This window comes from Canis lupus, chromosome 6 (assembly GCF_003254725.2).
Source record: "Canis lupus dingo isolate Sandy chromosome 6, ASM325472v2, whole genome shotgun sequence".
Classification (NCBI taxonomy): Eukaryota; Metazoa; Chordata; class Mammalia; order Carnivora; family Canidae; genus Canis; species Canis lupus.
This window is the reverse complement of record NC_064248.1, coordinates 52,694,611-52,710,003: the sequence shown is the minus strand read 5'-3', so window position 1 is coordinate 52,710,003 and position 15,393 is coordinate 52,694,611. Positions and strand designations below refer to the sequence as shown.

Genomic DNA, 15,393 nt, shown 5'->3' with positions numbered 1-15,393 from the left:
CTAGTAGCATCTTAACCTTTAAGCTTATCTCATGGAAATACTTATCTGGTAGCATTAGAAGAAAATAATTATTAATCCTAGATATTCTTCATTGAATAAATATCCCTGTGGCAAAAAAGCCCAGGCATATTAATAAGATTTTGTTTTAAAATTTCTAATACCATTTAGAAGAAGGTGTGAAATTTAACATCTATTAAATATAATTAATGTCACTAATAATTGGATTTTTAATTTTTTTCCTTGTCTCTTGACTTATACTGCTTTAAAAATGACTTTGAGATCTCTTATGTTCTCTAATAGGGGAATGGTAAAATTCTAATATTAGAAAATGTTTAGATTTTACTTTGTCAAAAAAAAAAGATTTTTGTCTAGTTTTTGTTAGACTACATTTGTGGTGTGTGGAAATAAGGATAAGTAGGATAACTTATTAGAGTGTCTAAATGTACCTGGAAAGGTTATACTCTAGATAGTAATTTTTTTCATTAGCTGAATAGATTACACAGATACTGAAGTTTACCTGAAATATAATTCCTAGTATTAAAATTTTTGCTATTTAAATTTTCAGGCATTTTTGGAACTAGCAACAGAGGAAGCAGCTATTACTATGGTTAATTACTATTCTGCTGTGACACCTCATCTCCGTAACCAACCAATTTATATCCAGTACTCCAATCACAAAGAACTAAAAACAGATAATACGTTAAACCAAGTGAGTATGTGTTGGTACATAAATAAAATGGCCTAAGACATATTAAGAATCTCAAATGTATGAATGGAAAGTAATCATTTAACCGTTTAACCATTCAGAAGATTAACTATGGCATTTTGTTATTTTCAACACATTTTCTTGTAGTACATCCCTAAATGTTAAATATTATGTTAGTTTACAAAATGTGCAGTCTATTATTTTCATGTTTTAAATTGGTACTTGATGAATTAGTTAAGTAATACTTTTTCAAAGCTTTAATGTTCTGGTCAAAATGTTCATTTCATGTTGTAAGTTCAGATTTTTGTATAGGAACTATGAGATTGAGCTTGCTATTCACATAAACTATATAGAACTCTGTTGCCTGGACTTTTAAAGTATGTTTATATTTGACTTTGTATAGGTCTTAGGTTTCATGGAAGAATTTTTACTGCAGATGTGTTCATGGTCTTCCTGGAGGAAGCAATATGTAAAAATTGAAAATATATGAATATTTTGATTTATTTTTTAAAATGTGATATAGAAGATATTAATTATTTAAAATTAATATATTTTTTTAAAAATGGTATAAGAACGGTTTAAGCCTAAATACATAGAGCATTGCAAGAATGGTCTAAAATTGTAAGCTCTTTTAATACAGTTTTTAGCTAATTATATCTTTTCTGTTTCAGTAATATCTAAACTATATTTGGCTCTTTGTCTTGAAAATGTAGTGGAATGTAATTCCTCATAGATTTTAACCATCATAAAAAGTGACTTTTCAAGATCATTTTTGATAGGTTATAAATAATCATTTAAAACTTACTGTCTAAAGGCTAAATTTTCTTTTTTTGTTGTTTAATTTGACAATAATTTTCATTACCTTTGAACCAGAAATTATGCTTCAAAAAATTTATCATTGGAAATATACCAAAAGAAAATCTTCTATACTCATTTTACTTATAATTTAAAATGGCATTTAGTATTTCAATTTTATTTTATATGTTAGTATTTTAATAAGGTAATTCATGAATGCATTCTCATTTTAAAAGCTTCCAGTGCAAAGATCATGAAAAAATAAAGATAAGGCATCTATAGACAAATGTATGTAAGGAAAGGGTATTTATAATTTTAAATAGGATAAACCGTGAAATCTCCATGAAGAAGTGACATTTGAGTAACACTAATCACTTCAAAGTGATTAGGAAGTAAATGCACTTCTTCTGACCTGGTTATTCCAGAAATAGGGAGCAATGCAAAGTTGCTTCTGTTGAAGAAAACCTGGTTTTGTAGCCATAATTTTGGTTTTCAGAAGCCCTTTAATCTTTTCTGATCATCTTTTTTAATATTACAATTGGTCATGTTTTATTATTTCACAGTTCTTTAAGGTACTAATTAACAATATTTTAAAAGATACTATATGTTAATTATCTTATTTTCTTCAGTGTTAGCTATTATGTTTGTCTTGTATATCCATCTGTCTATCCCTTCTCCCCCCAGTAGTCTGTTCATATTTCAGAATGGATAGTTAAGTTTTACTGTTTGGACTGGTAGGCTTTTATTACAGTAAAGTAATGAGTTTGGATATTAAGCTGGGATTCTCCAAATACCAAAAAAGGTCCTTATTCTGGGTCAGTAAAACTCCCTTTAGAATTCCTGTTTCTTTTAAAGGGAGCATTTTGTTGTTTTTGTTTTTTAATGGTTAAAGGGGAGAGAGAGATGATGGGGGTGGGGTGGGGAGGCAGCAGTTTACCTGTTGCTCATTAGGTAGACTTTCCATTAACCCTTTTATTTTCCCCCTCTGCCCTTTGTGACTGCCAGATTCTAATGTCACTCATGTAACTGTCAGTGCAGACCCTGTTTGCTATGTGTTCATTGTGTCTTCTCATTTGTTTCCATTCATTTTCTGTATACCAGTATTTTGATAAAAGTATTCTCAGCTGATGACAACACTCTTTCTATTCAATATTTGGGTTTATTCCATTTTATATTCATTAATGGGTGTTTTTAATTCAATTCCAGTATAGTTAATATATGGTATTATACTAGTTTCAGGTGTATAGTGAGTCAACAATTTTATACAATTTTATACTTAGTGCTCATCATAAGTGTACTCTTTAATCCCCATCACCTCATTTATAGGCATTTTCATGGGCTTTCATAACAGAGGCAAATAAATATGAGTCAACCACGAATTCTTCCATGATCCTTTGTCAAGTTACCAAGTCTTACCAATTTATTCTTCTTAGTATCTGCCTAGTTTTCATCATCGTTCTTGCTACTCGCATAGCTCAAACACACACTATCACCTCTTGGCTATATTACTATGATAGCTCTCATACTCATCTACTTCTTTACTTTCCTCTCTTGATTTCTTTCTCCCTAGTACCTCTCTCTTCACCCCACTGTCTCCCTTTTCCTTTTCTACCTCCCCCCATATGTCCTTGTAAAACAAATCTGACTTAGTTACTCCCCTGCAATAGATCCTTTTCATGCTCAAGATAAAGGCCCCCAGAAAAGATGGCTATTTCTATCTTATTGGCTATATATTTGCCTATGCGTCTACCCAAAAGTAATTGTAACTCTTCTAACCTGACATTCTTTCTCTTACTTCTAGTATTTTGGGACCACTGTGTTTCTGTGATGTTAATTTTTCCTGGAATATTATGACCTGCCTGCCCTTGTGCCATTTTTCCAACTCACATTTCACACAGCCATTTGCTAGACATCTTCAGGTCTCACTTTTAGTTTCCTCCAGAAAGCTGTCTTTTGATCCACAAAGACTGGATTAGGTTTGCATTAAGAAATCTTAACACAAATTAAAATCACAGTGAGATACTACCATGTACTAATAGATTGCTAAAATTAAGATGGATGATGCCAGGTGTTGGTAACAAGGAGAATCTGGAGCTTTCATATATACATTTGGGAATGTAAATTCTTAGAATTGTGTTTAAAAACTTGAAACATATAGTAAAGCTGAGCATATACATATTCTTTGACTTAGTGAATCTACTCCTAGTTATACAAATGTGCATCAAAAGATATGTATGAAGAAGTTCATGGAACACTAATACATAATAGTCCAAAGCTGGAAATGATCCACATGTTCAGCAGCAGTAGGGTATGCTGTGGCATATTCATTCATTAGAATTTGTTAGAATACAAAAAAAAAAAAAAAAAAAAAAAATTGACCAAGCTGCTGGTACCTGCAAAACATGTATGTACACCATAACAATAATATTTATTGAAAGAAGCCAAACCAAAAAATAAATAAATAAATAAGCCAGACGAAAGTAAAACATACTATATGACGCCATTTATTTAACTGATAGAAACCATGAATGTGGCTTTTAGAGTTTTGATAATGTTCTTTTTTTATCTAGGTAGTCATTTCACAGATATGTCCAATTTGTGATGTTTACACTTAGGATTTGTGTCCTTTCATATGTGTATATATGTGGTTTGCCAAATTAAAATCTAGGTTGGCAAGCCAACTCTGTTCCATCAATTAAAAAAATACAGAAAAGTTATTTGTTAATGATATTTGTTATTTGTTAATAATAGAAAGCTATTTGTTATTGATAATGGAGAACCTAATTATTAAGCCAAAAAGAAGATGGAGGAAAGTTCAATAGTATTGGGGAAGAAAGTTTGTATACATCCTTTTTATAGACTAGATACATATTTACTCATATGTGAAGATGGTATCTCTGGAAGGATACCCATGATAATATTGGTGAGGAATGTTTAGGGGAAAGCAGACAGGGTGATAGGGTTGCAGAGGAAACAACCATTTGTACCATTTGAATAGCATACCATGATCATGTGATTCCTGTTTCAGAAAGACAGTCATTCCATTATTTGAAAGAGGAGATGTTAGTGTTTTCCTAAATTGTGATATTTCTTTGTAGTAACAGATAACTATATTCAAGGACATGCTCCACTAATGAAGTAATTAATATTGCAGTACACTACTTAAAATACTTTGAGTCATTTTAGCCAATATATAAATTTGTAGGCCTAATTATTTCTTTAGCATTTAAATAATGAGGTTTAACCAGATGGGCATGTGGTCTCTGAATTCCAAACTGTGTGATTCCCCTGGTTATGTGTCATTTCAGTGAACTGTTTCTTTTTTATTTCTAGCTTTATTGAGATAAAATGGATATATTGTGTAATTTAAGGGATATAATGTATTGATTTGATACACTTATATATTGCAAAATGATTACCACCATAACAAATGTGTTGTCAAAGGGAGCACTGTTTGTTTTCATAAGTGTTGTCCTAATTCTATCATGGTGTTCAGTTGATATTCCTATTCATCTGCCAATACAGCTTTTTCAAACTATAAAGCAATGTAGCAGTATTTGTCATTGTTGTTTAATAATTATTTGCCATTATATAGGTTTTTTTTGACTCCAGATAGGTAGAAAAATTATTTCCTTATCAATCTGTCACAGTAGGAATAGTCTATTCTGTATGTATATTTTTTCACATTTTAAAATCTCAGAAATTAAGATGTGTTTCAACAGTAATTGATCTGTCCTGGTTTAATTAGCAGTATCTTAGAAGTTACGCTAGTCTGAAAAAAGACTTAATATTTATCCTGAATATTCCTCCCTTAAGATTATATTAGAAATAATAAGCCTTATGGTAATGTTTTTTTGGGTTATCTTGCTGAGATTTACTATGTGCCTTTTTTATGGAGTAGTGAATAATGTAAGACTGAAGTTTTATTGTTCTCTTTAGAGAAACTTTTAAGTTTCTTTTTAAAACATTTTCTGATTATGTGAATTTGCCAAACTATATTTTGTTCTTTTGAAAATAAACTACACTGCCTATCTTTGCTTGTTCAATAAAGGTTCCAAACCCTAGATAATTGTTTTGAATTAAAGATTAGTAGACTACTTGAATTATAAACAGATAATACCTGGTTCATGGCAGGTGCTCAAAGTATTTATTGACCATTATATTTTGTTTAATCTGTATGTGTTGTAGAAAAGAAATGAGCTAAAAGTATAAGTGAAAATTCAGTATGTTTCTGAAGTGTTTATCTTTCAATTTTCAGCGTGCTCAAGCAGTTCTTCAAGCTGTGACAGCTGTCCAGACAGCAAATACTCCTCTTAGTGGCACCACAGTTAGTGAGAGTGCAGTGACTCCAGCCCAGAGTCCAGTGCTTAGAATAATTATTGACAATATGTACTACCCTGTAACACTTGATGTTCTTCACCAAGTAAGTTTAACTAATTTTCATCTTTACCTATAAACTGGAGAAATAATGATACAGTAGATAAATAATACTTTGATTTTAATGTTTTAACAGATATTTTCTAAGTTTGGTGCTGTATTGAAGATAATCACATTTACAAAAAATAACCAGTTTCAAGCTCTTCTCCAGTATGGTGATCCAGTAAATGCTCAACAAGCAAAACTAGTAAGTCTGGAGCCCTATTTTTTTTTTTTTTTTTTTTTTTTTTTTTACTATAGCCATATTTTTCAAAGGCAGATAGATATACACGCTATATATCACGAATGTCATTAATACTGACATACCATGTAGCTTTATGGATGGCACAAATTGGTGTCATTTAGATATTATTAGGAAAGCTTAATATTTGTGATAGTGTTTCTTTTTAAGGATAGTTACATGTGTAGTTTTCTGTAATACAGGTTTCTGTTATTTTGCACTTTGATTTGATTTAGGTCTGAAATTTTAAGCTCTTGAGGCTATAGCAGGATTAAATTGTGCATGTACACTAGTAAAGATTTTAAGTGTTTTCCAGTAATTAATTTAGCTATCAAGACCGTTTGGCTAAAGTATATCATCACACATATGGCTCAGACGTTATGATAGGTTCTCAGTTTATTTAAGACTATGGTATATTTAATATTCTTTTTAAGGTTTTTTTTTTTTTTTAAAGAACACTGTTCTGAATGGTTCTTAGTCTACTTTTTATTTACAACATACATATTTTTTATTATGTATGGAGGGTGAGAAACTATTAAAAGAAGTAAACTTATGTTCCCACATCATGACCACCTTTCAAAACTTCGTACCGTATCTTTGCTTCTAAATGCCTTAATCTTCTGTTTCTGTATCATATTTAATTCTACCTTTGCCCTAGCTGTTTAACTTCTTGTGTCATATTATTTCATTGTGATTATTCCATTGTTAAACCATTAAATATTCATTGTTAAACCATTACATCAACTGTCTTTACTTATCATCTTTTGCCCTTTATCTTACCTCTTTTTCTCCCTCTTACTCTTATTTTCAGACTAATTATGTTCTGTAATACTTCAGTGCTTCCTCTAGATTAAGATAGATTGTATGGAACCCAGACCATCTTTGATTGTTTCATTGTGTTTCCATCCTCAGAATCTCATTTGGGGAGCAAAAAATAGCACAAAGTCTGTACCGTTAATATTGACATAATTGAAATGGTTTAGCAAGTGCTGTTATGTCAATTTTTTCCTGATATTTTATGTTGTAAACAGAACAAGAATTTATCCTTTGTTACAAAGGGAAGCTAATATTTAAAGAGGTTAAATTACTAATCGTAATACACACTATGTGTAAGGGAGACATATTTTCAGCCTGTTGCTACTCACTGGTTCTTAAGTTACATGATCTAATCTTATTATATTTTCCTTTTCAGGCATACATTAACACTTGGAATTCTTTTTTCCAAAAATAATGATTTCTCTTTACATGCCCCAGTCCTCCAACTTTGGAGAATATTTTATGTATTTAAAGAGTAACCAAAATACATGCGGTATGAACTTTGATCAGTAGCAGACAGTCTAAAAGTCATGATCTTTATGGCATTTTTTGCAACTTCACAACATATTTAAAATATAGTGTATGTTTGTCTTAATGTGGAATATTTTCTGTCATCCTTTCTGATGCGGAGGGAAGAGTATTTGGTAAAGGATCAATGAAATGGAATTACACTGTGTTTGGGCTGTAATTCAGTGGGGAAAGTAGTTTATATGTGTGTTTTGTCTGAAGTAATCTACAGTAATCATGACAAAAGGTTGTACTTTAATGTTATCAGGTGTTTGAAGTTTTCATTTACTCCGTCTTCTATGTACAGATAATAAACATCAGGTATTGTGAACATTAATACACTCAGGGCTTTTCTGTAAAAATGTACCATTGTAATTCCAAGAGAATAGGTAATTGTTTGATATTAATTAATTAGCTATTCTGGTATCTGAACTCAACTTTATTTCACTTACTAGAGAAGGAAAAAAAGTTTATTTCCCAAACTTGCTTGCTCCATTATCTTGTAACCCTGACACTTTGTTGAAACAGACTTTTGATGACTGTAGTAATTTTTCTTCATGCCCATATATGGACTGTTGAGTATACCTAGAGAATGTCATATAATCTAGCAGTTGGTACCAGTTGAAATTCATCAGCATCAACCACAACTAGACTTGGCCCTCTACTGTACTTGAAAAATCTTACCACATTTCACCAGTCCTCATGCTGTCCCAATTTTCACAATGACTATATCAGAAAATTCTCATTCCACCAAATCTTTTCTTACTCCCCTTATGACCTTGTGTACTGCTTCTCAGGAAAAATAGAAACTATCAGATGGAAACTCCCATTAGCTTTTCTCACAAAATCTAATTATATCACACCTATCTTTCTCTTCTAATAAAAGGCATAGATATTTCTAAGACCAGTAAATACCAGATCCTGTTCTCTTCTGCCCTCCAAAAGACTTTGCACTATCATCCCTTCTTTCTCTTATATTTTTCTCTTTGTTGGCTATTTCTCACCAGTGTTTTAAGTATCCTTATATCTCCTTCACTGTAATTGAATTTACCCTGAGTTCTACATCTTTCTCCATCTATCACCCTTTCTTCTCTCTTTTCATTTATAGCCAGATTTACTAAATAAGCTCTCTTTGTTTGCTGTTTATACTTCTTTTTATTTCTCTACCTACTATAATTTGGTTTCAACCCCCTTTTCCCAAATTGTTCTTTTCCAGTGTCATCAGTGATCACTACAGTAGGAAAATCTAAAAAGCATTATTCAGTTTAATGAATTCAGTTCTTATCATCCCTAACCTCTAGGTAACTTTTGACACTGTAAGCCATTCTCTTTCTTAAAATTGTCTCTTCTCCAGGTCTTTAACACTTATCAACTGGATATATTCCACCTCTCTATGTCTTATCATATCCCTCCCTTCTGCCTGGGGGACTTCATCTATTCCCGCAGCTGAGTCACACCTTTGTGACTCTGACAGTGCCTTTGACATGATTCTCTAGTGTTATATCCTAAGAGACTCAGACTAGGAACTTAGTGAACCATTAGGCACCTTCAAACTTCGTGTGTTCAACTCCTGTCACTTACCCTCCCTGGCCTCCCCGCCCCACCACCCCAAAACAAATCCTGCCTCACCTGTGGTGTTCCCAGGGTACCAAATTCTATGTCAGTAACAAGCCAGAAAACATGACTTTTTATTCCTCTTTCTTTCAGCCTATCACCAAATTTTACTGATTCTTATCATCAATTTCTTTTGAATCTATTCTTTCGTCTCTCAGCTCTTGCCACCACTCTAGTCTAAGCCAGGTGTTCTTCAAAGTGCTAGTCTCTGATGTTACCAGGAGCTTTTGCCAAAATACAAGTCTGCATGCTTCTAGCTATGATGTGTTTAGTGTGATATTGATATATATGCTGACATAGACTCCTTATCTTCATGCGGATAGGTTTGGGCTGCTAGTTCATGAATCAGCTTGAGTAAAGCCCTAATACAAGCCATCATCTTTTAAATCCTTATTTCAATGGTCTTCTGACTTCGCTCACAACTTTTACTTCTTAGCCCACACCTGTTTTTTCCACAGAATACTAAGAATGATCTCAACTTAAAGTTCTGTAACTTCATTCTCAGTGCCCTTCAGTGACTTTTTCCTTAGTATAAAGTCCTTACTCCTTAACAAGGCTTGCAAAACTCTTCATCTATCCTCAGCTTGTCTCACCTTTTACTATATTGGACTTTTTAAAATAGATTGCATGTGCTGTTTTTTCTCTAATTTCTCAGACTTACAGCCTCATGTTCCATTTGCTTCTGCTTTCTCTTTGGTTTTTTATCTCCAACTTTTGTCTTTGAGGTTTACACATCTCAGAGAGGTCTTCGTAAACTTCTAACTACATCATAGCCCTTCCTTTCTTAGTTCTCGCTACCACACATTAAATTTATTTATAATTACTTGTCTGTATTTTTTGTTTTACTCTAAGTTATGTAAGAGTGAGTACCTTGTCTGCTTTGTTCTTTGCTCTGCTGTATTCCTAGAACATAGTGCAGTGTATAGCACTTAGAACTTTCATCCCGTGTCACAACTCTTCCAGCATCTGCTCTGCTACAGATGTCTTCTCGTTTTGCAGTCATCCTTGTGGATCTCAGTATATAATGAAATGGGTTGGTTCTAAACTTTGTAGTTCAGTTGCTACATTTTTATGCTTGTTAAAATGGTGGAGGTTATATAAAATTATAGGCAAAGTATACAAGTTTAGAAAGAGAATCTCAAGCCTACCTCTACTTTTCTAGTGGCAATTGTTCCAAATGAATGGAAGATGAAAAATAAGCACTGGGAATTCAGTTAGCCGACAAAATGTACCTTTACATTTTGGTAAAGAGAATTTATAGTGTCCTTCAGAGTATGATCCAGAGCTCACCTAGGTTCTTGTCCTATAGATTGCATCTATATATAGATATGCATATATACATATGCATCTAATGGGACTCTTAAGATATCCTGAACTAAGAAATCATAATCTTTGGGGGTGGGACCCCAGTACTCTGTTTTTGAAAGTGCTATGTAAAGGCAGCTTGAGGGATAGAACCAACCAAACTCTTATTATATATTACAGTTTTTGGCAATTAATTTTAGTTAATTGGAAGATATTTCCCCCTAGCATTTTGCTTTATAAGAGAATAACAACTCAGGAAAAGATTAACAATGGAAGTATTAGGGTTGGAGGGAAATATTCAACAATCTCTTGAATTTGTCCTAAGATTCGTATTCTGTATTTTAGTCCAATTTCTAAAAAGGTCTTGCAAAAGAATGTTGATCTACTATTAAAATAATATTGTTCTAGATTTATATACCTAATGGATCTTGGTCTATGTAAACATCAAGCTTAATCTCTTGATATTTAATCAGAAGAACTGTTGCTTCATTTTCAACGTGGGTTATAGAGCTAAACATATTCTTCATTTCTGAATTGTCTTATACAGTAAATGTTTATTCTAATGAAAAATTAACAATATATTCCCTTGTTCTTTAGTTTGTTCTAGTCTTATATCCAGCCAGAGTAGAAATGGTGATTATATAGGAGCAGGAAAAAACCCCATAATAATAACAGTAGAATATGTCTTATAACTCACATTGTACTTTTGCATATGTCATCTTTTATTTAATCCTCAAGGTAACTCTGTGGGGATTATGGCAGCCATTATTACCTCTGTTTTCTAGATTAAGATAGATCCTGAGATTCAGAGAGGTTAAGTAACTTGTTCAAGATGACCTAATTGACTATAGGCTTTCAGCTCTAGAGTTTGCACTCTTCTATTCCTAAGCTTTTCTGGGATGATGTTACATTTTCTAATTCAACAAGTTTTGATTAGGTGGACATCTCAATGAAATAATAGTTTCTGCCCCATTTCATGGGAATTGCTCTTATGCATTATAGTGATATATTTGGCTTGAAGCACTTCATAAAATGTGGCATCAAACAAAAGTTACCATATAAAATTATACCAATTTTTCTAAGTACTGCCATCCAGCAAAAAATATGTATGTATAATAAAGTATTATGCAGACCATTATGGTACAACTCTTGTAGGACTGACTGTATTTGTTATCCTTATTTATTAAATCAAATTATTTGCAGATTTTTTTTAATTAAAAGCTTTAGTAGGGATCCCTGGGTGGCGCAGCGGTTTGGTGCCTGCCTTTGGCCCAGGGCGTGATCCTGGAGACCCGGGATCGAATCCCACATCGGGCTCCCGGTGCATGGAGCCTGCTTCTCCCTCTGCCTGTGTCTCTGCCTCTCTCTCTCTCTCTCTCTCTCTCTCTGTGACTATCATAAATAAATAAAAATTAAAAAAATTAAAAAAAAAAAAAAATAAATAAAAGCTTTAGTATATGTGCTTAACTGGTTGTATTTTAAAGTAGCATTTCTATTTAAAGAAGATAGTATTTGTGGAAACAGATACATGTACAGCTGGGATAATAATGATACATGCTATTTGATCCCTTTCCTGGTGTTTTTTATGTGCAGGTCTTCATTGTTGGGTTTTATTGTCAAAGTCCTGTTTCTTGATAATTTTCATTCCTTAAGACTGCTGATATACTTTATTCACTTTTACAGGCCCTAGATGGTCAGAATATTTATAATGCTTGCTGTACCCTAAGGATTGATTTTTCCAAACTTGTGAATTTGAATGTAAAATACAACAATGATAAAAGTAGGGATTATACTCGACCTGATCTTCCATCTGGGGATGGACAACCTGCATTGGACCCAGCTATTGCTGCAGCATTTGCCAAGGAGACCTCCCTCTTAGGTATGATTTTTATTGTCTATACCACTTTTCTCCCATTTTGCCAAATGGGAAAGTGCCTGTTAAACTCCAGTAAGTATAATGAATCCCTCACTTTGTAATTTAGCAAATTGTTGGGTTTTATTTATTTTTTTAGATAAGAGGCATATGAATGCTGTTGGGAGAAAAACCTAAAATGTTATGAAAATTCTGTCAGCTGTATTCCTTTCACTGTCCTCATTTTTTTCTCCCAAAATGAAAGAAGAAAAGTTCTAGAGAAGAAATACTGTTGAGTTTATTTCACGTTGAACTTGATGTCAGACTGTCTAGGTCTGAGCCTAGGTCTAGACTCTGTGCATATTCTTTAAGGATAATCTGATTGTTTTAATTTAGCAGTGCATAGAAGCAATGAAAAGTGAATAGACCAAACGTAACAGGAGTAGTCATAGGGTTTTTTTCAACACATATTATAGCCTATCTCTTAAAAAGCAATTTAAACTAGGAAGAATTTTCTATAAAATTTATTTTGGTTTTCTCTTTTTTTGTCTTAACCATTTATATTTCACTTTGTTCTCCAGTGGATTTGACTCACCACACACACACAGACACACACACACGAAAAACAATGCAAAAATTTTTAACTACTGGTTGATCGAGTCGAGATGAAGAAAGAATAAGAGAAAATGTTATTTTTTGCAAGTTATATGAGTAAAGTGATTTATAACAAGATGAAATTTTACAGTTTTATTTGCTGTGTTTGGGAAATTCTTGATTTCTGACATGTGTAAGATTATGTTTAAATCAGTTTCTGTCCATATGGAACCCAAGATTGATGAATTACAAACTAGTTCTTACAGTTCAGTTTATATACCTCAGTCAGATAAAGAAAAACCATCTTATAATGAAGTAATTCTTGGAAGTAGATATATATTTACTGTAGATATGTAACAGTTCTGCTATCTGTTGTAAATATGTAGTAATGTAAGTGATACATCCATGAACAAAGACACCTGATGCACAAGAGAAGCAATTGATACTCAGAATTAATTCTGGTAACTTGAGAAAAAACTGGCTCTTTTCTAATTTTCTGATATATCTAGCACAAGCCATAATTGTTTATCATGATTTTAACAGATTCTTTAGCATTCTTTTCTGACAGAATTTCTATACTGTGTGGGCTTAGTTTAAGCCTTTATTCCCTCAACTTGGCTTGTTAAGTTGACTATTTCATAGTGTACCATTTTTAAAGGTAAAGTCAAGAGTGAGACAATGAGTGATAACAAGATCTTTGTAATTCTTACTTGCTTGTAGATTCTTAAGTTATTTACAAATAGAAATTATTTTACAGAAGAGAAAAAAATCAACATTTATTGAATAACTCTTAGATCTAGGCATTCTACTAGGCGCAGTAGTTCTGCTGGAGAGATAAATTATTTAATCCTTAATGTAGATGACATCAAGATTTTATGTCTAGTTTCTGAGAAGTTTAAAAATGCACATCCAACTCCTTAAACAACTTAAGTATAAAATGTCAAGAAATTCAGCTAGCATCAAGCACAGGATCATAATAATCACTTTTTGGACTCTACAGAGTTTTGTGCCCATTTACGTATAGTTAGATAAGCTGCGTGTGTTTGGATTCTGGGTAGAGTCCTGGTTAGAAGTCAGCTGGATTCTTCTAGGGAATTCATCACTGTTTTCCTTGCAATTTCATGGCCCTGGTGAGATTTTTATTTTTTTTTTAAGTAATAATGAAATAAATGTCTTTTTCATAAAAGATTATGAAGCCCTGGCATAATTAACTTGTATCTTCTCTATACTTTTATCATTCATTTTTCAGGTGTTCTGCATGTTTTGCACTAAAAGCATGAGTTAAGTTGTTCACTACTTAATAAATTTGTCTTCATCTTCTAGCTCTATTTTGAATATTTTAATATATCTTGTTTCTGCACTCTGATTAAAGAGAAAACGTTGTGTGGTGAAGATATGTGAATTCACCTTCCTTTACTAAATGACTTCATCATTTACCTGTTTTAATGGTTTTGCATCTTGTGATAACCAGGTTTTTATACTAAGTATCCCCAGATATCTTTTGAATGATAGGTGAGTTGTAAGTTTCAAAAATCAAATAATGGTATGGACTCTGGTAGTTTTGATAATTTAAAAGAGGTAACCATTTTTTCCTCTTATTTTCTATGCAAATACGTATTTTTGTACAAATTAAAAATCACTCTGTAAGCGTAGTTCTGTGTTTTATTGTAATTGTTATTTTAGTAAGAATTTTTTTGAAAAATAATTTTAATAGCTATCTAGCATGCTGGTGGATCTGTAATACTTTTGAAAGTACTTTTACTTCCAGACGTTTTATTAATATATGTGGCATTGTGACAAATACCCTGTACATAACTTTTTTGTTATTGGGTCAAAGAAAATGTTAAAGGCTCCTGATTCTTACTGTAAATTTCTTTCTGGAAAGATGATATTAAACTAGTATGGTATTTGAGGCTGGCCATTCTACTTTTTTGCCTACCAGCATTGATTTTTTTTTTTTCAAATATTTGTCATTTTTAAAAATTTTTTTTTCTTTTTTTTTTTATGATAGTCACACACAGAGAGAGAGAGAGAGAGAGAGAGAGGCAGAGACATAGGCAGAGGGAGAAGCAGGCTCCATGCACTGGAAGCCCGACGTGGGATTCGATCCCGGGTCTCCAGGATCGCGCCCTGGGCCAAAGGCAGGCACCAAACTGCTGCGCCACCCAGGGATCCCCTATTTTTTTTGATTTGCTTAGAATATTAATTTGATAGGAATAGGAATGTGTCAAGTTTTATTATTTAACTTTTATGAGCTAACTTATTAGACATTTTTAAATTTTTAAATTCTTATTAGACATTTACACGTCTCTGAATTGGTTGTCTAGGTTTTTGGGATATACAATATATGTAAAATGTGTATTAAGGATATACATATTTCATATGAGCTGAGTCTTCAACTTGATTCACAGTATTTTAGACGCCAGCTTATAGATGAGTTATTTTGAAATAATTTATCTCAATCCAAAAATACCCATTTATAGGACTTGAAGTTAACTTTTTTCCCCCACACATTTGTGGATATTGTGATCTTTATTAGGAACCACT

The 15,393-nt window shown here is 32.5% G+C and overlaps 1 protein-coding gene across 4 annotated transcripts in view; it reads left to right on the top strand.

Annotated features, from left to right (window-relative positions):
- Window positions 1-15,393, top strand: part of PTBP2 (polypyrimidine tract binding protein 2) — a 77,995-nt gene that overhangs the window by 39,334 nt on the left and 23,268 nt on the right. For all 4 annotated transcript variants that reach the window (XM_025417541.3, XM_025417544.3, XM_025417543.3 and 1 more), the window contains exons 5-8: window positions 566-709; window positions 5,760-5,924; window positions 6,015-6,125; window positions 12,084-12,279. In XM_025417541.3, the coding sequence (XP_025273326.1) occupies window positions 566-709; window positions 5,760-5,924; window positions 6,015-6,125; window positions 12,084-12,279 (616 nt within the window). The remainder of the gene's footprint in view (window positions 1-565; window positions 710-5,759; window positions 5,925-6,014; window positions 6,126-12,083; window positions 12,280-15,393) is intronic.